Consider the following 25,268-nt stretch of genomic DNA (forward strand, 5'->3'; position numbering starts at 1 on the left):
TATCAGAAATGTAGTGAAGTATAATAGCATGAGTTCATTCTTAAATATACAGAGAAGTATAATAAAATGGAAATACTAGATACAAGTTCCTTTAAATGTAACCTATGTGCTTATTTTGCTCATCTGATTATCAGACACATGAATATCTGCGTTGTGCATTACTGGATTTGACTGACCACTTTGTCTTGAACAGAAGGTCACTGTTTTTAGTGACCTTCTCCAAAGTCCTGACTCAATCTAAATATTTCTAAAATTCAATTAGGTGGCCCTGGTATTTACAAATGCAATCCGTAATCTTGTTTACATACAAGAATACAGAAATCTAAATCCATTTGAAAAAAAAAAAAGGCAAAAAATGAAAAAATATCCTGTCAGAAAGATTGAATTAAATTATAATCTCCGTTTCCTATTCTCAGTGACCTTCGGTTAACCTTTAGTTTGATCAATAAACACTTAGGCACAACAGGAGGGTTTCATGGGAGAATATATTTATTTAGATAAAAATCAACAAAAATCAACAAAGGAAGAAACTATCCTACTCGTAGCGCCTTTGATACATCGCTCTAGTATGGAGCCTGTATAGAAAATGCAGTCAAACATTTGCATTCAATCTGATTAGCAGATTTGAAAGTAAAACTATCTACATGAATAATAATGTTTCCTATACATTCTTTTTTTATTCACATGTTTGCACTTGTGGTGTTTCAACAACAACATAAATCATATTTTCCAGTCTATGGCTTTTTTTTTTTTTTTTTTTTGTAAAGGCTAATCATATTCTACATCAGAACTGATGCAGTGCAGTATTGCATATGGAGAACAGACAGGCTGTGACACTAACCAGCACCTGCATTTTCAATGATGAACAGTTAACAGTGAATATTTAATGGCAAGCACTGCACACCGTTAAAAGACTCTGGCTGCAGTGTTTGGTTCGGCTTAAAGCCTGGAGCATATATCACTGAATATTTAACACAAGGAAACATTTCTGAGAAGTGCTTGAGGTCAGTTTCATGCACTGATGCATCTGTGGAAGAGCCAGACTTCAAGGAATCTCAAATCTACTTCAAATCGAGTGTTGCTATATGTAAGTATATTATCTGTGAAGTCCAAGCTTCAGGTGATTCTAATACATTGCACAACAATAAACAGCATCACCGCATTTTCTGACTGAGGAAGCAAGAGGAGTGTGGAGAGAAAAATTAAGTGATGCAGCAGTGTAACTACATAACTTTGCAGTCAATGTTGCCCTAATGGCTGAAGCAGCGAGCTCATATTTGTAGCAGTATTGCACGTTGCGTCGCACTTTGCGCAAATCAGCCCGGGGCAAAGGAAATGTCAAGTGAAAACAGCTTTCGAGGAGTGAAACCGTTGAGGTATCCTGCACAACTTAAAAACTGAACATCTCAAAAAAAAAAAAAAAAAAAAAAAAAAAAAAGTAGTAGTATACTGAAGTACAACAAGCATTTCTATACACACAGTGGTGAATAATGTGGTTATAAAGTTGTTCACAAACACGTGAGTCATGAAAACACAGAAGCAGCAGCGCTAATTAAAACAATACTGAAATGAATATTTCAGTAGGCAGCACATAAGCAACAGAAGAATCTACAAATGTGTCAGCAACAGGAAAACTAAAGATACCATAGACCATTTCAGCAAAAAGAATAAAAAAGTCCAGCAAAACACCAGATGGGCTCTCTGGTCAATCACCTGCAGTCAGGTTATCCTAATGCATGATGGGTCATCTAGGGTAAGAGGCATATGAAGGCCAGTACACAGCAAGTGATTCAATTTGACACGCTTTGTTTTTTTGTTTTGTTTTTTAGTCATACATGTAACATGTACAAGAATTCCTATGTAGTGGTGTTTAGATGAAGCTGATAGACAGTACACTATGACGGAGGTAAAAAATTGTTGTCCCATAGAGGATTGACTACATTTCAGAGATTGCTCTCAACAACAGATGATTAATACTGTGAAGTCTCTTGACTGTAAAGTGCCATACCAAACTTTATGTGAACACGTCACACACAGATTGAGCTCATGTCTGCACCCGTGACTGTGCACAACTGGACTCCACTTGAGCCGCAGGCACAAGCGCGAAGCACAGAACAAACAACGACGACATGTATACGTGCGAGCTTAAGCTTAAAATAAACTTGCACTGATCGACAAACCACATACTGCAAAAGTGCACGGTGAGCATAAACGGCGGCTAGTTAAGCAAGCACAGACTTAAGGCCGACATCTCTGACAGACTGTATAAATTTCTTTATCTTCACAGGCCTGGTTCTCTCCATCAATCTGACTAAAAAATATTGCAGTAAGTACTTTGAGTTGACAGAACTGAGTATAGTCTAATCCTGTAGCATGACTTTGCTGCTGGAAATCCTGCTCTTCTACAGAGGGAGGATTTTGCACTCGGAGCATCAGCTAAATCCTATTCATCACACAGCATCCCTCTCTATAGACCTGGCAACCCCAGCACTGTTACCAGGCAAGGGCAGGACAGTGCCAGCATTGTTGGCATCTATATTTAGTTGGACCTGATAGAGAGAACGAACCTCCGAAGGGCATTTTTGTGTACTTCAAAGTGCTTTGATGGCAACACGCTCAGAGGAGTGTCCTCAGGTTATTGAAAACAAAGTCAACCCCCAAATATGACAGGAAGGAGCCAAAATATCTGGACCACCAGTCACTTTTAGTTGGCCAAATTCAAGTGCTTTTACACAGCACTTTTGCAATCGGTCTTCTTGTTTAACGTCTTGGACTTTTGACTTGATTTGTAAAAATGGGTTGTCAGGCCCAAAATCCATTGGCTAGAGAGAAGTGGTTCTGTGACAGAGTGCATACTGTGAGGGAAAGTAGTGGGCAATAACACCTGGTGAGGAAACCAGAACAACCTGAGAGGAAGTCAGTGCAGTGAAGTTTAAAATGTGCATTGATAGATGGGCTTTTTGCCGCTTCCTTCTGTCTTCTCTGTTCGTGCAGAAAGAGAACGCTGCACAACAGAAATCTTAAAATAATAAAAACATTTAGCCTCTTTACACGTCTGAGACCTGCGATTATTCTTGACAGGCTTACAAAGACGGGGCCTATATTTTCTTGTACTAGTCTCTAAATTAATACCTCTCCACAAATGTAATTGTAGCAATCATCAAAACGTGGTCTTTGTATTAGTAATATCAGCACTACAAAAAGCACAAGGCAACATCCAGACAGGGCACTGTGTCCAGAGAGTGGGATATGAGCTTAATTGGAAAGGCCAGGTCTGTCAGAGCAGCTCTAGCTGAAGAAGCAGAGGTAAATATGGAGCACATTTCAAAATGTGGAATAAACCATAAGATTACGTTAAAAAAATTGTACAAATCAAAATATAAGTCTGCCATGACTTAGGAACTATAACAGCAATAAAAACTGACATAAATAACAAAACTAATACTCCTCCATTGGATTAATAATATGATTAAGAACTGCAACAGAATGTCAATGCAGAAGTAAATCACTTAATCCAGTTTTGGGTCTTTCACTCTGTTGTGTTTTAGCGTTGTAATTCTGTTTGGAGAGAGAGTCAACAGAGTTACTATCCACAAAGTGAGCTATATTGACTCCCAAACTGGCGTAATGAAGAACACAATGTGGAGTTATTAAGTGTGATTTAGAGTGGCTCCCTAAAGGACAAATGGCCATTTTGATGGAGATAAATCTGCACAGAGGCATATAGTGTTTCTACCACTATCTGATTAGGGCCTCAAATGACTGCCATGGCCCAGATGAATCACCCATTCAGCCTCGTCTCAAGAATGTTATGCGTCGCATTATGTCTGAGCCACCGTTGCCTAACGGGAAGTCTGTTAAGTATGTGTGATGCATATGTGGATGAGTGCTGGTCTTTGATCTAAGTAGCTGCTTTATTTTCATTTATTCTAAACCATGACTTTTTTCTTTTGTGGGTGTGTTTCTTTTGTCTGCCAGATTTGCGTTGGTGCACAACAGTGCACCGACAAGTGGCAAGGATTGTAAAGCAGAGAAGCTATAATTCAGCGCTTCTTTTCTATTTTCTCTTTGTGCATTGGTCAATCTCCTCAACTGACACCCCTTTCTGTTTGTGAGGATGCCTTCTTCGTCTTCCATTAGGCATTGCTCTGCCTAAATTTGTCTGACTTTCATTTGCTCTTTCTCTCTTCCCTCCTCGGGTGAACTACAGTCCTCTTTTTTATCTAACCTTATTTAAGCCCCAATGCCACCAGCATCAGTGTTATTCTGGGCTGCCACAGCAACTGGGCTTTCCCCTTCAGCAATTTTAGCCCCTCTCCCAACAGCTAGTTCTTCTCCCTCATTGGGGCCAACAAAGAGTGGACCAGTTTCCCCAGAAGAAGCCGACACCCCCCTATCGGTCCGTTCCAGCTTGCGGTGCTTGCGTGGCTCAGGAGGCGTGTCCTTCTGGGTGAAGACAGCGCGAATTCGCTCCGCGCAAACATTGGCAGCCTCCCTCGTCTCCCTGGAGAGCTGCGATAGGCTGAGGAAGCCATGCGGGAGGTCGTCCACAATGCACAGAGTGACAGGCTGGTCTACGTTCCTCAGACGCTTGGCAAACATCACAGAGTCATCCAGCATGGGGTCTAATGCACAAGCCTGAGAAGGGAAATGGTGAGAGAAAGGGAAGGGGTGGAAATGGTGAAAAGCAAATTTAGATTCCCTTCAGACATGTCAAGAATCTTAATTAAGGGATGAAGACAAGAAAGCCTAGCATCCCACCATCCTTTGTCCCTGCTTTTATTTTCTTGCTGACTCACTAGACACTTTAAAGCATCAATTTCTTCATTTTCATATGAACACCCTTCTCTAAAACAAGTGCAGGCTTCAGCCTCATCCCTCCCTCCCAACCCAATGTGTCATTGTGATATCTGCAAAAAAAAGTACCACTCTCTATTGTCTGTCTCTTTTTATATTTCGAGTCTACTTTGTTTCGCCTCAAACATATACTATATAAGTTAAGAAGAAGTTTTCACAAAGTGATAAAAAAAGATCTACAAATCTGTGAGAAAGGATGCGTTTTAGTTGACAGCTCCAAAGCTGACTCTAATAGAAGAAGGAATGGAAATATTTTTGTTGGTACTCTTGGAATGCTCAAATCAAACTCATAGAAGCTGATAGTGTGCTATAAAATGTTAACAGTTGCAATACCCAAAATCAAAACGCTTTAATGCAATGACTGACTGATCACCAAATACCACATTTGTGTGAGTAACCTCTGAACCAGTGTATTTATCTTCCCTCTTACCACTAGGTGTACGGGCGGCAGCCCTTTCAGCATGCTATCGGGGGCCAGCAGAGGTGAGCAGAAAGGATCCTTGACAACTGGAGAGGTCTGCAATGTCATCTCAGCCAGCTGCTCTGAGCGCAGTGGCTCAAACCCCAGAGGAAACTCCCTTGGGTGCCCCAGCTCGGATCCCTCCTCACCAGCAGGGGGTGGTATGGCTACTGAAAACAGGTCACCGGTCATGGGTGGATCGCCATCCTTGGAGAGAAAGAAACTCACATCTTCTGGCTAAATAAGACAGGAGATGAGAAAATATGCATGTGAGGTTAGACAGTGGTCAAAGTAGAACGTGATGTCAAGAAAATAAGAGAAATGCCTAATATATAATACAAGCACACTCGGTTATACACAAGCACACATAACACTTTGCCCTTGTGAAAATCTTCTAAAACCTTGGCTGAGTTCCTGACTATTGGCTGAACCCCCACTACAAGGAGCAACAGCATATTTAATATCTTACGTCCCCTCTGCTTGCTATTTTTCCCAAGCCAGCCACTAATCCAGTCTGCCTGAGAAAAAAATTCAAGCAGGGATAATCTGCCACACCTTGCAAGCGCACGCGCACAACTACAAAGTTTTGTTATTCTGTCAGCATTTTATAGCCCAATCTGTTTGGAAGGGACAGGTGACATAATCTCAGTTGAGTTCATCAAAGTGAAACATGCACATTACTGCAGGGTAGGCGGCATTGTATGATACAGAGCCAAAATATTTCTATTCAAAAATGTTCGACTTCTTAAAAAATCTACAACCAACATTCATCCAGCCAAATCCTTTTAACACAAGCTGCATGAAAGCAGAGATAATCTGATCATAGACAAGTAGCCAGTGAGATTTCCTCTTCATTGCAATGGTGCCACACTGTATCGTTCTGACATTAGTGTATGTGCTACCACAGTAACACAATGCAATAGTGATACAAACACCATCCTATTACACACACATTCCCACAACAATCCCCACTAACACCCCTGTGTTTTAACTCTGTTAACTACTTCCGGATAAGAGCATCAGCTGAAAGCAAGCTAATCTCAATGTAAACATGTTCAAGCGTGACATACAGTGCGTTCAGAATGGAGCGGTGGACTGTGAGGAATGGAATTGTTGTGGGATCCCAAGTCCTGGCATGTCTGGCTCTTCACAGATAACTTCCTGCTGGGGAGCTCTGAGGTCTCTTTTGGTACAGGAGGGTCAGCATGAGGAGAAGAGATGGATGCCTCTGAAACGCTCTTCCGCACTGCATCTAGGGAGGAGGGAGCAGAGTGATGAATGAGACAAACATAAAAATTAAGCTCCTGAAAAAATTCCGATTAAGAGCAAAAGTTTGAGGACACTGACAATAACACACAATCAGTATCACTTATTCTACTGCGTCTAATTATCATATGTCCCCTGGTTGACAGCCAGCAGTTAAAAGCCTAAAATGCAAATTGTGCTATCTCCGGAAGAAGAGATGAGAAGTAGGTGGAAGAATTTCAAAAAGTGCTGTCATGGTGATATCATCAGCCCGCCCTGAGCTGTCAAAACACAGCTGTAAGAGTCGTCATGGCTAGTCTCCTCACAAAGCGCTGCCGATCTCCCATCTCTTTAATAATGAACCATCTCAGCACCATGATGGCCTTTTAATAATGTACACCCACCAATGACACTCTCATTAAATTGGGCTTGTATCAGTGGGAGTGTCACCTAGCTAAGGGGACACCGGGGAAATTACAGTGCGCCACCAGATTTACGGTGACTGCAATTAACAATTACTGTCACAGCCCTGCTGCTCCAAAGAGGTGAATTGATATGAATGGGGCTCCAGGAGTGTTATACAACAAGGGGGGATAAAGCGTTAATTGGTGAGTTGGATGCTGGATAATGGGGATCCACGTTGGTGACCTCCTCCATATGGGTTATAAAGTAACTTTAGGGGAATTAATGGGGGATTGTTGGACTCATAACACTTATCATAAATTGGCTTAATCAACACACTGAACATGTGGGAGGTACACACACACAAATCTGAATAGTAATGTGAGTCGCAAGGTGCGATCAAAGACACGTGCAGATTGCATCTATGGAAAACTTAATAGAAAATTCAATAACTTCCAAGTGAAGTACATTAATGCCACCCATATCTAATCTAAAGTTCTCATTACACATGCACACACAAATGAAAACTATAACAGTGGTATACCAGTGGCTCCTGGTGATGCCTCTGCAGCTGTGCTGGGGGAGGCTGAGGCTCTGTTGGGATCCAGCAGGGAGTGGATCCAGTTGGAGGCTCCCTGTCGGAAATCTCGCAGCATCAGCGCAGTGTCTCTCCTCACCAGGCTCAGTGTGCTCACCTTCTCCACCTGCTTCTCGGTCTGCGGTTCACCCCCTGGAGAAGGAGACATAAGGGAAAGTTTAGAATGGGAAAATAGGTGTACAAAAGAGATGAGCGTATTTGTTACTCTTCAGTGTGCACAAATTAGTAATAACAGAGAAAATGGGAAAGCAGTAATAGGAAAGGTATAACAGTCAAGTAAAAAAAAATTAAATCTGCCACACAGCTATTTGTACACCACAGCATAGGCAATATCTGCCAGTTTGTGCAGTCATCAGTTCTCTGCAGTTCTCCCCGCGTGAAACATCAATTTATCAGAGGGAATACAAGAGTTTCTCAGGCTTTTTACAAGCGTTACTAACAACAAATGCACAAACACCCATATGCTAATAAACCAAGTTGCTGTTGAGACTTGCCAGACACAACACAGCTATAAATTACAATGAAACAAATATTTTGGAAAACCATTAGTTCCATGATTAACATTAATATGAGGTACAGTATCATACTCAAGAACACTAACCCTAACCCTTTTATTATCCATAACGACTGGAGTATTTTGCTTACTATACAGTGTGAACCACATAAAAAGTAGAGACAACAATAAGATCCAAGAGCAAAGCAAGCTCTTTTCTGATTAATATGACACCGTTCTAAATCTAAAAGACATCCAGTGCAGAAATGAGCCGATTCACTAAATTGTCTTTAGAAGATGTACTTTATTTTGCTAATAAATCCATTGTTTGAGCTGCTGTCAATGCTCGCGTTTTCATATCATAAATCCGTTGCTGGTACACTGTTCTCTGGCTTTTGGTCAGACTTGGTAAATCATTTCAAGACATTTTTATAGAGTAAATGGTTGTTTAGTTCATGAATTAGGGCGATTAATTGATAATGGACATAACTCGTTCCCTCCTGGAAAGAAAATATTTTAAATTATTGACATAATCCTTTAGACCAAAAGTTGCTGTCACTACTATTACAGCTGCTTCAGACCAATACATTAATATAATATAAGATGTGGAGTTGTAGACTGCTGAAACCTGCTGATATGCTTGAAAGTAAGAAACATTAGGAGAATAAATTTAAACTCAATTCTCTCTCAACTTTATCAAACAAAGAACTAAACTTTTTTTGAAAATACACACACATACCTGCGTAGGCGCTGAGACACCTGGAGAGCACGCTGAGCGGCAGCAGGGGATCCATAAGTGTTAGCAGACGGGAGGGCGATGCGTAGGCCGTCAGCAGGGTAGCTGGATAGGCTGCCACAAGGCCATCTGGCATTCGCACACCAAACGCAGCAGCGCGCATCGATGTCGTCACACATAAGTTGCCTCCTGCACTGTCACCGGCCAGACACACTTTCTCTCCAGTCCATCCTGGAGAGAGGAAAAGGGATTGGTGATGAGAAAAAAATAAACAAATAAGCAGAGAAATACAATGATTTTTTTCTGAAAGGAAATACAAATTACAGGAGATACGGAGAAATAAGACCTTTTTCCTCAAACTGAAATCTACTCTGGTGCAAAGAAGCCACATGACAACAATTAACGGTACATTTTACGTCCACCACACTGATAACATACAGGATAGCTGCTATGAATGGGTGTTGCAATAATGTCTTTGTGCACTACAATACTAACACATTGCACTTTTGATTTGACACCGTGTACATCTGCGGTCAGATGTATCCAAAACAAGCAGATGTCTTCAGGTTTCTGTCTGAATACTAAGCATCACATTTTGTGTGATACTGCAGAACAGCAAGTTAAGTGCAAGGAGCATGCAGTGCAGTCACGTTCAAGGTGTTAAATAAATCCTCTCAGAGAGTACAGGGAATTGGGGAAAGCAACTGAGGATTTACAAAAGCACTCCACAAACATTTTCACATTGAAGTAGGTGAGTTTTATCCCGTCACTCCGTCCGGTCATTAAGTCTAATGAGTTCCTTCTCTCATCAGCCCATCTAAGGTGTATGCCACTACTAGTACACACAAAGGATGTAATAAATCTAAAAATAAAACTTTTGATTCACAAGTCTACTTGGGATGAAGGAATGTGAGCTGTTTATCCCTTGCTTCCTGAAAGATTCTCCTAGATTTGGCTAGGTTTGGTGGGAAGCATGTGAACTGCCACCTTAAGTTCTCTCCACTGTTGTTCTCAGTGGTTTAAATCTGGCTTTGGCTAGGTCAATAATAATAATAAATACAGAGAACTGATCCAAAGCCTCTCCAGCACTGTCTTAGCTGTTTGCTTTAGGTCATTAACATCCTGACAGGTAAACCATCACTCCATTCTCAACTCACTGTACTTACACTGTAAGGTGTAAGGACCAACCTTACACCTTACATGTCCTTCCCTCACTTCTGATTCGAATTCCTGACCTGGACACTGAGAGGCAGGTATAAGAGAGAGGAGAGATAATGCTTTAATGTATCCTACAGTGAGGGAAGCAGGTGATGAGCTATGCCTGGTGTTTGCCAGATATAAAGCTCAGCAAGATTGCCCAAATAGGCAAATTCTTTGCCTCATCACACAGCAAACTCTAGGAAGGATACTGCTAGCTCATTTCATTTATTCAGGCCACTGTGCCCCTGGGAGCACTCAAGGCTTTAGAAATTGTTACCCTCACCCTGAAATATGTCCACAATTTTATCGCACAGGTCTACTGAGAGTTCCTGGATGACTGCATGGTTTAGTTTCTGCGCTGACATGAAGTGTGAACCGTGGGAGTTTACAAACCAGGACCCCGCTTTGTGATTTGTGTACCTAGTAGGTGGTGGTTTCTCAGAGCCCAGCAGTAGGCGTAGAAGCACTCCTCCAAGGCTCTTGGGAAGGGGGCTTCAGGGGCCAAAGAGTAGTCTATTGACAGGATGGGGACACCAAGGTCCTGGGACCAGCTCTTCAAATAGGGCTGCACAAGACAGAAGACAGGGACATTGAGGGGTGACTTTATGAATGGAAAACACCATCACAGTGGTTATATTATATGTTGTTAAATTTATGAGGAAAAACAGGGGCCACAATAAAACACAAAGCCAAGGTGACACAAAAAGACCTGTGGTGGAAGAAAGGCGTGTGGTGGTGGAGAAAAAGTTATGAAAATGATGTGTCTCTCTGATGTCATCTGTCTGCTTTCCGGCTTACTGTCTAGACAAAGGGAGAATGAGCACTGCCCTCACAGTCACCTCCATTTCTTCTTTCTTAAACCGTAATAACAAAGGTACCCACGTGGCCCATTTTGCAGGGTATAAAGAAAGAAGACAAAGACAAAGGGGCAGAGTTGATTTACAGGGTCAATCTACAAACACCGACTATCAGAATACTTAGTGTTTCCCTTTGTTTGGGCTATTACAGTCATGTTAAGTGTTACTGCACTTTTGGTCCAAAGTATGAGAAAGGCATCCTCAGTTTTTATCTTTTCCCAACACATTATGGACTTGCTATGACAGAGCCGACAGTGAAAGCGACAGATCTCCATTCTCAATGCCAGATAAAGGATTGTGTGTCATCTCAGCGACCAGTGATTCAGTATGAAAAAGACAGCAAAGCAGCAGCTCCAGCAGTCAGTTGTGCTGTCACAATAAATCTTGGAGAGAGACCACTGACAAGTGAGTGTGCAGGTATGTCAAGCATCTTTCAGGCCAGGCAGTATGGGTTTGTGCGAATCACTTAAAGTATGTGTGAGCGTTTGCAGCTAAGTGAGAACAACAGCCATTGTTGGCAGTGCACAATGAGTGTCAACATGCGCCTGAACCCACGGGCAGTTCTGTCAGTCAGACAGTTCAGCGGCCTGCATAAAAGAAGCTAAGCATTGAAAAACGGCCCATGAGGCAGAGAACAGTTGTGTATGTGTTTTTCTGTCGGGCGGGACACAGGGTGGTTAACTTTACATGACTCAGGAAAGTCAACGAATACCCACATGTACTATTCAGAAAGAAACACACACACCAAGTGAAAGGGTCCCAGATCTGTGCTCAGAGCTAGAATTAACAGGAGCTGCAGTCCCACTCATTCTCACACAGGCAAAGCATTTAATTTGCGATCTTATACATCTACTGTCTGCGCCCAATTTGCTAAATGCACAGATTTTATTACTTCCATTCCTGTGAATGTGAATTATTGTACCATGGGAGCATCACAGGGTCCTGCATCGACAGTCAAGCCCTATATTGTCCACAGGACAGGAGACCAGGGCAGAGGGAAAGATACAGAACTAGAGGAGATATAGAGAACAACAATAGTCTCCACCTTTAGAGAAACGTTCATTGTTCTGTTCTCTCTTTCTTGGGCTTGCGTGAGGAATTAAGAGAACAGAAGGCACCCAGAAAATTAGGAAGGAGGCATATGGTGCCCAAATAAGACAATAATGAGATGTCAAAAAGGACACCAAGTCCTAACAAAAAGGATTTTCTAAGAAATTAGAAAAATTGAGAGCGAGGATGTAATAAAAAAAAAAAAAAAAATAGAAGAGGAGGGATAAAGGACAGTCTGACAAGTCTTCCAATAGTACCCAGGATAAGCTTTCTCTACAGTTCTTCGTTAATTCGACATGACAGCCCTGCTCACCCCTTCGCTGATTGCTCCTTCTCATCCTCTGGTTGCTATGCAGCTGCAGATCATAGATGCCTATGTCCTTTGCGATTTCACACAGCCATGTTTTGCAGCAGCTATAAGTAGCTTGATGCCACATAAAGGCGACACACAGTCACAGATGACCACATCCACACAGAACAAACAGGGAGGATGAAGCGAATTACAGGAAGCAACAATATACGTGCCAGACAAAGGCTGGCTTTGCATGCACCTAACGAGTGAAGAAATCCCAAAGTGAGGTCAGGGTGTCTCTATTAAGCTTTCAGAGAATAATTACAAAATAATTAGCTCAATGGTTCATTACATGCCTAACTATTGACAGACAAAGAGACTCAGACTGGTAACCCCTCTGCTTCTCTGCTGTCAGCCAGTGTCTGTATCATAAACACTTTGATTAACTGGGGTTCAATTACAATTAGACTGAGAAAACATTATTGAAGTGATGAGGAGACAAAGCTGCATGACTACTTTGAGAATACCGGCTTAAATCCCGGAGAGAAAAAAAACACCCGAGCCAGGTGTTTCATGGTAGAGGTGTAGAGTGATATGGGGGTGCCAGATAACATATGAAACCACCCAGACCTGCATTTTTGTCATCTATTCAATTGTCAATATCACATTTCCTCATGTCACGTAGTCAGAATGCTACATCGTCTTGTAATATGAAAGAAATTACATCGGACACTTGTTTTAAATAAACCTGATCGAGTCCCATCTCACCTCGTGGGACTTGGAGGTCTGGGCCACAAATCCTCCCCCATGGAAGTGGATCAGGAGGCATGGAGAAGGAGGGAGGCGCTTGGTTTTCAGCCCCAGAGACAGAGACATAGAACCGCCCTCAGAGCGGGAGAGAGAAAGCAGAGTTTCGCTGTCCTGGAGAGAGTAAAAAAAAAAAAGGAATTAGGAGTGAGAAGTACAGAAAATGGACCAAATGGACAAATATACCAGATCTCTTGTTTAGATCCAATATTCACATGATGACAGTAATGATGTTTGCCTCTCTCAAATGCACTGTCTGCAGATTGTGTGGGTGCCAAACAAAGCCTATTTTCATTGTTGATCCATTTTATTGCTAGTGCGATCAACAGGGCTCCTTTGAGAGAGGGATTAACTACTTGTTTTGCAGCAGTTTGCTTCCTGTGCCTGCAGGAACGTACTAATTCCCATTCATTTACAAAAACAAGGGGTGGTGGTGGTGGTGGAGGTGCTGTTTTCTACCGGTGCACGCTTGTATTTTAAAAAGGAAGATGTTGTTTTGCTGAAGTATGATCAGTGGCAGCAATTGTTTGCCAGTAGCATGTCTGGGTAAGTGCCATGCGACTAAGAAAGGAGGACAACAAGCTCCAAGGAGACGTCTCTCCAGAGAATTAGGGAGACAGAAAATAAAAATGAAAAAGGGAGAGTCGTACCTATGACAGAGAGAGAGAGAGAAGGAAAGATAATGAAAGGGATTAAGCCCCTCTCAAAGCTGTTGTTTACTCAAGCAGCTGGGAAGAGTACCAGATATGCCATTAAGTATTGCTGAATTAATTTATTATTATTTTTTTTTATCTGTATGGCTGGTATATGCAAGGTGGTTTCCCTGTATGGAAGGAAAGTGTCATAAACTAAATAAACACAACAAGTACTTAAGACACAGAAAAAAAGGTGAGAGAAACATAAATATGCATAAATAGAAGAGCTAGTTCTTCACAGAACTTATTTAGCTCTTTTTTTATTGCATTTTCAAGTAGGCCACAATAGTATGAAGTGATTACTGATGAAGTACCTGTCCTTCACGCAAGTCATAAGAGATGAGTCTCATCTGAACAGGAGCAGGGCCGATGTGTGCAGATGGTGGAGCTATAGTAACAGATGCTCTGTGGTTTGCCGCCAGGGGAAGGTCAAAGGGCACGGGGGGCACAGAAAGAGCTCGGTTCACCTTAACTTGAGTGGATGTCATACTAGCCAGACTCTAGAAGAAGAGAGGTGCACAAGAAATCAAAAGAGATGGACATATAGTTTAAAAGAGAGAGAAGAGAAAGAGTGCAAGTTCCAGATCAAGTTGGGTCACTGGAGAGAAAAAGAAACTGAATGAATAAAACATGAACCACATTGAATAAATTGAATTCCACTCTATTATTACTAACAGTCTGTAGGCCAAATGCATAATGATAGTAGGGTACTTTTACCAGGGGAAAGCAAAATATGCCAGGCAGCCAGCTTTAAAGTGAAAAAGTGCATGTATCTGTATTAATAGGTCAGGCATGATACCACAGATAGATTACTTAAGTCTAAGAGCGTGTTTGAGTGCGTGACAAGTAGCATTAATAGTCTACTTACCGACAGGACCTCGGTCTCAGTAATGTTCCAGAAGGTCTTCCAGAAATGGACATCCAGGTTTTGGGTAATGCGTTCAAATTCTGCCCCTCTCAACTCTGGGTCGATGGCATACTTTCCTGAGGTAAATAAAGAGCTGGCTGCTACACCTGGGAAAGGGAAGAAGGTGGACATAATGAGGAGGAAAGGCAGAGTAATGCAAAGCAGAACATGCAAGGAAAAGAAAAAATATGTATGCTTAATGAGACTGTGGAAGGAAAATGAAAAGTAATTGAAAAAGACAAAAATCTCAGTAGAACAGATAAGAGAAAACCAAAAGCAGCAGGACTGGGCACAGGAAGGAATGGACATTTAAGTTGTAAGTGACTGGACTCTAGCAGATGAACGCAACAAAATTAGAAAGTATAAACTCACTAACAAAAAACAGAAAGAAATTTTATCAAACAGCAAACCTCGACGATCTGGCTACAACAGAGAATCATTGTCAAACTCGGGGTAAAGCTCGATTTATACTTCTGCAACTGAACTAGGCAGGGCCTAAAACACTAGATGGGGACAAGTCAGTTGAGTTGAGTCAGTTGGGGTTAATAAGTGTTTAACAGCAGCTAATTTTACTGAAATCACTGCAACACACAAAGGAAAGAGGATTTCAGAGTAGATAGTGTGTAGGAGGCAGAAGGAGGGTGGATTTCTGTGCTTGTCCAGCCACTGATACATGGAAGAGGATATTTATTTTGGACCGGTAACAGCATTTGCACTCTGTGTCACTGTGATGTGTTGTTACATCTCTGAGAAGGTGCGCGTCAGGCTATGGCATGGTCATCACTACAGATCTACTGCGCAAGTATCATGTTAACCCAGAAGCATTCATTTGCTTTATACATCTAGCATCATTCTGGGAAATGAAGGGGCCATGAGGGAAGGATTTGCATTCTTAGATACCATGTGTCTTCAATCTCCAAACTAAATATAGACACAAGAGAGCCAATGCTGCTTACAGACATAAGTGCAGAACCATTCAGGGTAATAAAAGCTGTGGGAAAGAAGCTTCTTCAGTTTACTACAGAGAACTGTGGTGAAGAGGAGGGGTTTCCAGTACACTCACCATATGGTGCAATACCTCCTGCCTCCACTGTGATGCAGCAGAGAGCACAAGAAACCATGAGAGTAGGATAATTCTTTTTTTTTGGATGTTAAATATTTATGTGTGTGTGTGCGTGCATGAACAGTACAAATGTGTATATGATGGTGCATGCCCTTCTATCTCTACCTCTGTACATAACTGTGTACATGTTCAAAACATTCTGAAATATAGAAGAAGCACACCAGCTAGCTCTCGGTATTCCAAAGGATGAAAGAGCATCTACAATCCAAACACACAACATCAAAAGGTAAGCAGTCAGGGGCCAAGGAGCAATGTAGAAGAGCCGTTGGGATGGATGAGTACGATCTATGAATGTGAACGATGTGGCTGGATGATGAGAGGCTGCAGCTACAGACAAGATGATGCTGACCTATTCCTGACTGATGGCGCCTGTAGTTTTCTCCAAAGGCCACAAGGCCGATAGCGATGGTTTGAAGAGAGGGTCGAATGGCTGGAGTGAACTGGAGGGATGGAGAAAAAAAAAAAAGAAGATTTACAATCAATTCCAGTCCGGTGTCTGAGAAATTAAATTTAAAAACAACAAACAGGCTATGTTTAAAACTGCAATCATTCAAACAGAAAGAGAAACATAAATGATGGGATAGCAAAATATCAGAGAGGTATATGACATTATAAAGTGATAGAAAAGTTCTCTTTATTTTTCCTTGGACCTGTGTCTGCTGAGGGTTCAGCACATCTCATTAAGCTCAACTAAGAACAGAGGGAATGGCAGTAAAGGCGATCATTCCCTTCATCAGTCCATCACTTTCCTCCTTTTCCCTGAAGCTACGGAGAGCAGGAGTCATTTATATTTTGGTATTTCTTTCCTAGCTTTAAAATCTCTTTCCATGGTAAATTTCTATTTTAAGATGTCAGCACAATAATAGGCTACAGATCACGGAGTCCTGTAGGGAGTTTTATTCTGCACATAACAAGTCTGAATAGAGTAATTAACACAAAAGGAATATGTAGGAGCTGTAGAATGTATTATGACACCAACACAGGACCTCTGATAGAACTGTAGACAAGTTCATCGAGTTGCTGTCTGACTGTGTTTGTAATTTTTGTTTTAATGCACAAAATGAGTGTGTTTTTAGCCCCCTACTGTAGCTAACTTATTCCTCCACGTCCTAATTATGCTTTGTCTAAAATTGTGCTTCATGAAGCCTAAAGCAGCTACCACTTTATAGCTAACCCATTTCACGGTTCTCCTATTTCATGTTTCCCTCACCTGAAAGCCCAGGCAACGGCCATAGAAGCACCCCTTGTGCATGGATGCATATTCACGGACAAAACTCTCGCTGAGGCCGCTCTCATCCTGAAAAAAGAGGTTGCCGTGGCTGTTGTCGTGGAGCATGCGCTGAGCAAGGTAGAGCAGGGCACGCAACTGGCACAGAGCGTTGCAGTACGCCTCCATCTCCGCCGCGTTATGTGCCACTCTGAAGAAGATGCTGCGGCGGTTGGCTGTGATGTAGCGGCCCTTGTGAATGATGTGGAGAAGGCAGCAGCGCACCACCTGGAAAACAGCACGAAGAACGTGAATAACACATTTACCGTATGAAAACGCCTTCTCAAAACAAAGTCAAAGCATACATATATATATATATATAATTTCCACAAAACCATGTGTTCTTGAAATAATGACAATGTAATGTATACACAGGATTTAACAGCATATAACAAAGCATAGTATAGCTCTTTAATTGTGCACACATTAAAGAGGCATGTCTTCTGGGTGTGTTTAACTTGTAATTAAGATTAGTGCAGTGAGCTTGAAGGAAGGAAAAAAAACGATGTGCGATAGCGTGCTTGAATGCGAGCATGTAAAAAACTTGCTTCACCAGGGTGTTACAGATTAGCGAGAGTGGTACTGCAGGGATGAGAAGGATTAGAAATGTGGAAATCGAGAGGGTAGAAAACAGAGCCGCATTTATTTACTGCTCTGCTAGACTGATTCAGCTGTGTGGGGCTTCAGCAACTGAAGGTCATGATATTTCATCGATAACTGTACAAGATACAGTACATTAGAATGACTGGATACAGTAATGTAGATATTCCACAGCAGAATTCATTTTTTGAACCATATTTGCAACATGAAATCAATCTGTAAAACAAATGGACTGACCTTGGAACAAAAGGATATCAAGGCAAAGATGTGCAGGTGAGTAGTTTCTTACAGTGTGAACAGAATTCTAATAAGAATTGTATTGCAGCATTATTATTATTCTCCAAGCTGCACCAGAGGTTAAATGAAAACATAGATCCAAGACTTTACTCCTACACACGAAAAGCCCCTTAAAGCATCTCAGAGCCTACCTTGACCAGTGAGCGATAACCATTAGCAGGTATGTGCGGGTCAAAGTCAAAATGATGGTAAACAGCAGCAAAGCCGGAGATAACTGGCTCCAGACTGTGAGCGTGCTCCTGGATCAGCTTCATGGTCTCCACCAGCCGCCGCGCCGCATCACCCTGCGACCCCTTGGCTCCTCCCGAGAAGAAAGTGGCATTTTCTTCGCACACGCTGTACAGAGCGGCAAACACTGCCTTGGTGTCCATCACTATAATGAGTGAAAACAAAGGAGAATGGAAGAAATATGAAATTCTCTTTTCACCTTGAAATGTAACTGTTGTTTTAGTACTCAGCTCTTATCTTGTAATAAAAGGTATAGTATTATTTTCGACGGTTGAATTTGTCCCTGCAAACATAAAAAGAAACACCCTGACTGATCTTCTGCACCTCAGGCACAGCTATAATCAGCATATAGAAACTGTGCCCAGTTGGACATCATTGGGTAGATCCTACAAAATGTTCTCTTATTCCTATTTACTAAAGGCCCATAGCCTGATATATGGGAGCTCACTGACTGAAACGTGTTAAGTAAGCCTTGAAATTAAATGATGTAAACCTGGGCTAAGCAGCCAAAATCCACTGAGATCTAGGCGGGCATGCATGGAACAGGAAGGAGAAGGCAGAGGCCCTTAGCTCACATCATGCTGCTGGTAACAAACACAGATTAGTCATACACTGACAAAAACACACAAACACATAAACACGCTCACAGAAGAGTCCCAGAGGGAGGTATACGGATGACAATCTCTCACACAGTTGAATGTGTTTATCAAATGTGCTCATACCTCTCTCTACCCTATAATAGCGTAACAGATCCAGCACGATGTCCCTATTGGATTCCGTTTCGTTGGAATGTGCTCTTCTGTCGAGTCACCTGAGACCTCGGTTTCTATAACACCTGGCTGAACTGGCTGATATTTACTGTACATGGCGACTGGCATGCTGATAGACAGGGGGGTAAGAAGAAGGGACGAAGAATCCCTTTTATTAATTCCTCATAGGGAAATCCCTTCTGTTATTAAAACTTCATCAGCAAAAAAGGAATGCAAAATATACCCATCAGGAATAACATTATGATCACCTTCACAATATTATGTTGACTCCTTGTGACTCTAAAACTTCTTCCAAAGATGTTTTCTGACTCATCATTTGAAAGTGGGGGCCTTTGGGTCCTATGGGTTGAGGGGAGGGGCCTCTGTGGTCCCACAGATACTTGATCAGTTTGGGATCTAGGGAATTTGGAGGCCAGGTCAACACCTTGTGCTGTTCTTCATGTTTTTTTTTTGTGTGTGTGCCTGTGTCGGGCTGCATCCTGCTGGGGATGGCTGCTGCCAACAAGGAGTGTCATTGCTATAGGGTGTGGGTATCTGGTCTGGTCTAAGTGGGTGCTACATGTCATAGTAACATCCACATGAATGCCAGGTCCAAAGGTTTGCCAGCAGAACATTGTATTGTCACAAGATGGTCAATGTTATTTACTTCTCCTGTCAGTGGTTTTAATGTTTTAGCTAATCGATGTAAGTAAAAAAAGGCAAATTGAATTTTTGTAAATCCCCAAAGGATGTGGAGCAGAGGTTGGCTTTTCATGCTAAAGTGTTAACATACACTACTAAAGTGAAATATTGTTTCAAGGGTCAAAGTGATAATGGAACCTTGATCGCACAATTATTCTGCTACTACCTGCCATTCCCAAAGAGTAATAAGTAAAGCAATTTGAGCTTGCTGGGAGGAACTGCATCCCCCTGACATCTGCAAAGAGACATTTATCAGGCAGACAGCTTCTAACATGCACACACACCCTGCATGAAAAATCCCTTCAACCGCCGCCCATCTGCTCATTTTCCTGGTTTGTATCGTTCTCTAACTCCACTCATCTGTCAGGGATACCTATTTTTTCATGTGCTACAAGACAAGACATCCCCCTCGATAGGCATATTTTTCAACAGTGAATTCAAATTTTTGACTGTTGTCACTAACGAACTGAATTGTGCGAAGCAGATTTCCTCTGAAACGCTTTGGCCAAACTGGACTGGAAAATGTGCCTCACATGAACACACCCAACTCAAAACCCAAATATCACAGGGCTGTGCCTTTTAATAAACCAGAAAGCAATCAGTCACGCGTTACGTTACACATCCACTCGCTTATGTGCTCCAGTTTGTTTTAGTCACAAGCAAAATAGGTCTAATTGTCAGCAAACAGGGACCCTACTGTGTATGTTTGCAAAATATTGCCTTCAAGTTCATGGTGAATTTCCCACTGAATGTATGAGGCATTCCTCGGCCCTGGGGTATACAGACATACTGAAACAAATCTGTAGAGATGGATGAGCAGACTACAGCAAGCAGCACTGCATGGTAATGCATTTTTTATTATAAAATCAAGTTCTATCTATTCTCGGAAAGCTTAATGGAGAAGCTTTGGGCCTAATTTCACACTGACTCAATAATGTGAAAGCAACAGTCTATCAGACAAAAGCTCATCCAATGATTTCAAGGTAAACTCTTCACTGAACATGTTGTGCTTTTAAACAAGTTAACACTAATGGACGCACATACAGGACTCTGGGATTGTTGCTACATCTCAGGATTTGGCAAACGGTCAGTGGCTTACAAACAAAGTGTGAATGTTCATAATCTGACAACACAGGACCCACTTCATGTTCAACAACACAACTCATTGTGTCAGCATAAAACTGGAAACACCATTAGACACACACAAAGAACATCTATAAATACACTTTCATCTGTCTGCATAAACACATTCCCAGCAGTGTGGCCTTGCTTACAGGATACAGTGACAGGTTCGGGTCAAGCAATCACCCAAATGCCATGCTACAGCAGTCCGACCTGCCAGGGCACACAGCCAAAATTAAAATTACATCGCTTAATTAGAGCAGCGCGAACAACGCTCTCATCTGAGCAAACCAGTAGGCCTGATGCTGACAGAATAAGTTAGGCCTCAAACCTTAGGTGTAGAATAAGATGTCCTCAAACGGGCTCAATGACAAAGGCACAATCCACTATCTAACGGCAGGCAGCGTATCATATGCAAATATAATGCAGATGAATACAGGCAGGTGAACAGTACCGTCTTATCAAGAGTGCACTCAGAATTCAAACATACCAACGTTCACTGAAAACTTCATCTTTGTTTAACACAAGATAATAATTCAAACAGAGAACTAATAAAGTTGTTCAAGCAGGATATCTGTCAATACAGCATGTCCCCTATGGGAGTCCAGAGGAAAAACATGACTAACCTACTGGCTTTATCACATCTGCCTTTTGTGAATACTCAGGCCACCTCCAGCTACGTAAATACCGAACATGTTTCAACATTATCCTTCTCAGTTTTATTGGCCACCGTAAGCCCGCTGCAACCATTAAGCTGTACCTGGTTTCTCCACATTAAATATGGATGACAGTGGGCATTAATAAGTCATGTACAATAACCAGCACCTGCAACATTACAGACATATAATGACTCCTGCAGGGCCCACAGACGGTATGAATGGATTGTTTACATATAACTACCTGAAAGAGGCTGCTGGCACAGCATACAATAAATGGTAAGGAATATCCATCTTAAAGCTGGAAAATAAAAAGTAAAAAGTTTTTTACCGGAGTCTGTGTTCAAGGCTCTGTCCTTGTCAGTCTCCTCTCTTCCACGAAAGCAATGAGAGCATGGAGAAAAGAAAGAGAGAATGAGAGAGAGAAAGAGAAGGGGAGGGAGGGGTGGCAGAAAGATATAGGATTTTGCAAATGGACTGGTGGTCTCTCTGGGTCCGTCGCTCCCTTGTCTTTACAATGTGTCTCTTCGCCTCTCAGCTTCTGTATGTCAGCCTGTCATAATCAATCCTTCTCTGAAGCGCTGCGCTTTTCATCTCCTTCCTCTCTGTTAGTCCCTCCCATGTCTCTTTTAAAATGGTAGGGGATCTGAAAACAACCCCAGCCCGGTAAACTTTCTCCCAGTGACACTTGTGTACTTTGTTACTGGCTGTTCAAGCTGCAACTCCCAGTGAACTTCCAACTTCATTGGCAGAATGCAACTTGCGAAAATAGTTTAATTAGCTTTAAACTTTTAAAAAACGGATGCCATCTTAAAATCTCATTTTGTCTAGAAATAGAAAAGACCACGTCTAGACATACCAACAATGAACATTAAAAACATCTTCATATGCAGACAAGCCATTAATTGTCTGATATATTCACTTGAAAAATTATTAGATTATCTAAACACTATGCTTTACAAAATTCACTTAAACCTTAAACATACCAATACTGGGGTGCTATGTTTAGGTAGAACCCATGTTAGACTGTTGAGATATGAACTGTATTCTGTTCTAATTTAAGGAGGAGAAATATGAAATATGTGCCAGCTCTTGAGAAATAACAGTGTTCAGGGATGAAAGCAGAGCATGGACAACACGTGAAATCCTAAAAACAGATGGTGAAAATGTAATCTGGAGAATATTTTTCCGGGAGAAAACATGAGATCAGTTTGAACTTTTTGACCGATACCACAGATGACAGTCCCATAACGCCCAGAACGGAGACATGACCCCTCACCTTCTCATAGAAATATAAACAGACACACAAACACACGCTCGTCACTAAGGCCACTGATGAAAAATTTTGTCATTCCTGTTGTTTTTGTTCTGGTTCTTCTTGTACCTATTGTTGTTTTTCCTTGTTTATTCAGAGGGTTTGCCGAGAAAGATATATTCACATGTCACAATAAGAAAGGGGCAGGTGTAAATAATAAACTGAATGATGGTTAGATTCCTTTTAAGCCCTTTGTTCCTGTATATCCTGGTTCACTGTCACAAAAAAACAAAAGAAAAAAAAAAAAACAGTTTTGAGAGACCACCAGTTTTGGTCTCTATAGGTATTTTTTTCTTTTTGTGACACCTGTTAGTATATAAAGCTATGCAAAATTAAGGGTGTGGCTGCTCTGACTGACAGGTGAATGTGTCAGGAGTCAGGACTTAGGTTTCACAGTTTATTCTACTTCCAACACTGTTGTACTTCATGCATGCACTCTTTGTGTAGTTCCTTTACTCATCACTGTTTGGTGAAATAAAAATAACAGGACAAGTAGGTTTGTTCTTTTATTACTCATGCCATAAAACGTAACTCGAGATGCAAACAAAGAGTTGTCCTTTTGTCTTTTAAAACCTGCTCGTTTACATTCATGGCCAGAAATTAGGGGTTGGTTCCATCCACTCACAAAATGTACAGAAGTCGCTATAATGGAGCCCTTTCTTAATGTTCAGGGCCGGGTCTGAGAAGAAATGATTTTCCTTCAAAAGATCTAATATTGAATAGATATATGCCTTTCCCTGCTTCCTGCAAGACTGGTTTCGCTTGACCAGTCTCGTGAGGTAGGCCCGAAACGTGACAGGATCCTCGTCAGGCCTGAAAGCTGAGCTGTGGATTTGAAAAGTATGGCGACAGAGAAGGGCTGGACAAAAGCAAAAACATATGCAAGATGTGCCAACTAGAAGTAAAATACTAAGGAGAACGACAAATCTCCAATGACAACATTACTTTGAGAAAATCTCTTTCATAACCAAACAAGATTGTTTCAAAACTTAAATACTGTGTCTCCGAATGAAACGACATTGAACTGAATCAATCTTGTGAATTATATAAATAATCGATTAAGGAAATCATTAGTGATACCCTATATCTAGCACATAGCCCCTTTTTTGCCCTTTATCAACTCTAAATAGACCCATTCTGTTAGCGCAAGCCCAAGGACATGAAAACTCTTTGGCTGTTGCGCAAGGTGGAACTCCACATTTGAGCATGTCATCCTCATCTATCTGTGAAAGAACAAAGTGTCAACATTTGTCATTTACACACTTAAAGTCACATGCTGTCCTTTTCTACGATGGCATGGTAAGATGTGATGTATGGTCCACTTTCCAACTTTTCCAAATAACTGACGTGCTATCTATAGGGACCGTGTTTTAAAAATAGAAATCTTTGAGCACTGCACAGGCAAGAAGAAGAGCCTATAGCACAGGATGTGGACTCATGTGTTGGTTGGTTTGACCCTTCTCCCAGACTGAGGACAGTCCAACACACACGCACACACACCAACACACACACACACAAACACACGCACACATAACCAAAAAGCAACAGGAAACAGGAAGCTAGCAACAATGAGTCGCCACACCCCCTCCACACCAGACAAATGAAGGGCCCACTTAAGTTGTATAATGCAATGTCTCTAATGGAAAAGAAAACTATTATTGTAGTATTCAGATCCGATGAAAACAGTTGGGTAAAAAAAATGCTCTTATTATATGGATTTAAGCCCAATATAAATGCACTGTATACAGATAGGTAGTTTATAATATTTTATTAGCATAAAAAGTGTAGAAAAGATAAAGATGAAAAATTTAAATTGTGGTGAATCAGAACTGGTTGGATTATTCCAGCTCCAGTAAAGCAGTGGCTTCATTTAATGTGTCGTGTGTCAGCCTTCTCTGACGGCTTCACCATCAGTTCTCTTAATGGATTTATGCGCAGGGCAGAACAACAACCAAGAACCCTTCCATATCTCACACTCTTATCTTAATCTGGTTAATCTGGTCCCATCCCCTCTCGGTTATGTTGGAGTACCTGTTCAGGAGGTTCCTGTCATTGTCAGCTGTTGAGACCAGGGCACAGAACATGAAACGTAAACATAAACACATGTATGTGCCATATATTTATAACGCAAGAACTGATATTACAATCACTGCTAACGTCACTACTAACGGTACACAAGATGCAGCTGACTACGGTTGCTCACAACTACAGACATGCCAGAGACAGAGGTTTAGGTGCATTTGTTTCAGCGACAGTAATGGACAGTCCACGCATATATTGTCCTCAGTTCCTGCCCTTTTTATTGTTTTACAACAATCACAACATCTACGCTACTGATGTAAACCCAGGCAGGCTACCAGGGAGAAGCTAGCATAGCGGCTAACGCAGACTAACGGGGAGGCTAAAGGGGCGGGGGGTTATTAAAGGGAAAAGCGACAGAGGGTGAGGTTGGCACGGCACGTAAAAACTCACCCACTGGACCTTCTTTATGTTTGGACGAGCGTCTCCCATTCACTCCTTTCTCCAATCTGCTACTCCCACCACCCTTCTTGCTCGACGCCATCTTCGCCCACTCTGTTTACGCACCGCCTCTCACGTCTCTCCTACATA

The 25,268-nt window shown here is 41.7% G+C and overlaps 1 protein-coding gene across 3 annotated transcripts; it reads right to left on the bottom strand.

The window, feature by feature from the left end:
* Positions 1-1,453: 1,453 nt before the first annotated feature.
* Positions 1,454-25,227, bottom strand: lipeb (lipase, hormone-sensitive b; the record flags this gene model as incomplete). 3 transcript variants are annotated; one of them, XM_084557463.1, is made up of 14 exons in its annotated part: positions 1,454-4,638; positions 5,288-5,554; positions 6,388-6,569; positions 7,509-7,694; positions 8,795-9,022; positions 10,412-10,556; positions 12,959-13,111; positions 14,007-14,192; positions 14,561-14,706; positions 16,072-16,162; positions 16,933-17,217; positions 18,018-18,259; positions 24,690-24,717; positions 25,131-25,227. In XM_084557463.1, the coding sequence occupies 12 exons, from the start codon at positions 18,255-18,257 to the stop codon at positions 4,234-4,236; spliced, it is 2,514 nt and encodes an 837-aa protein (XP_084413589.1). In that variant the 3' UTR covers positions 1,454-4,233. The 3 variants fall into 3 exon arrangements, with proteins under 3 accessions (XP_084413589.1, XP_084413588.1, XP_084413590.1); XM_084557462.1 differs by lacking the exon at positions 24,690-24,717 and having other exon boundaries at positions 25,131-25,221; XM_084557464.1 differs by lacking the exons at positions 24,690-24,717; positions 25,131-25,227 and adding an exon at positions 21,675-21,711.
* Positions 25,228-25,268: the final 41 nt, after the last annotated feature.

Source organism: Chelon labrosus, assembly GCF_963514085.1.
Source record: "Chelon labrosus genome assembly, chromosome: 12".
Lineage (NCBI taxonomy): Eukaryota > Metazoa > Chordata > Actinopteri > Mugiliformes > Mugilidae > Chelon > Chelon labrosus.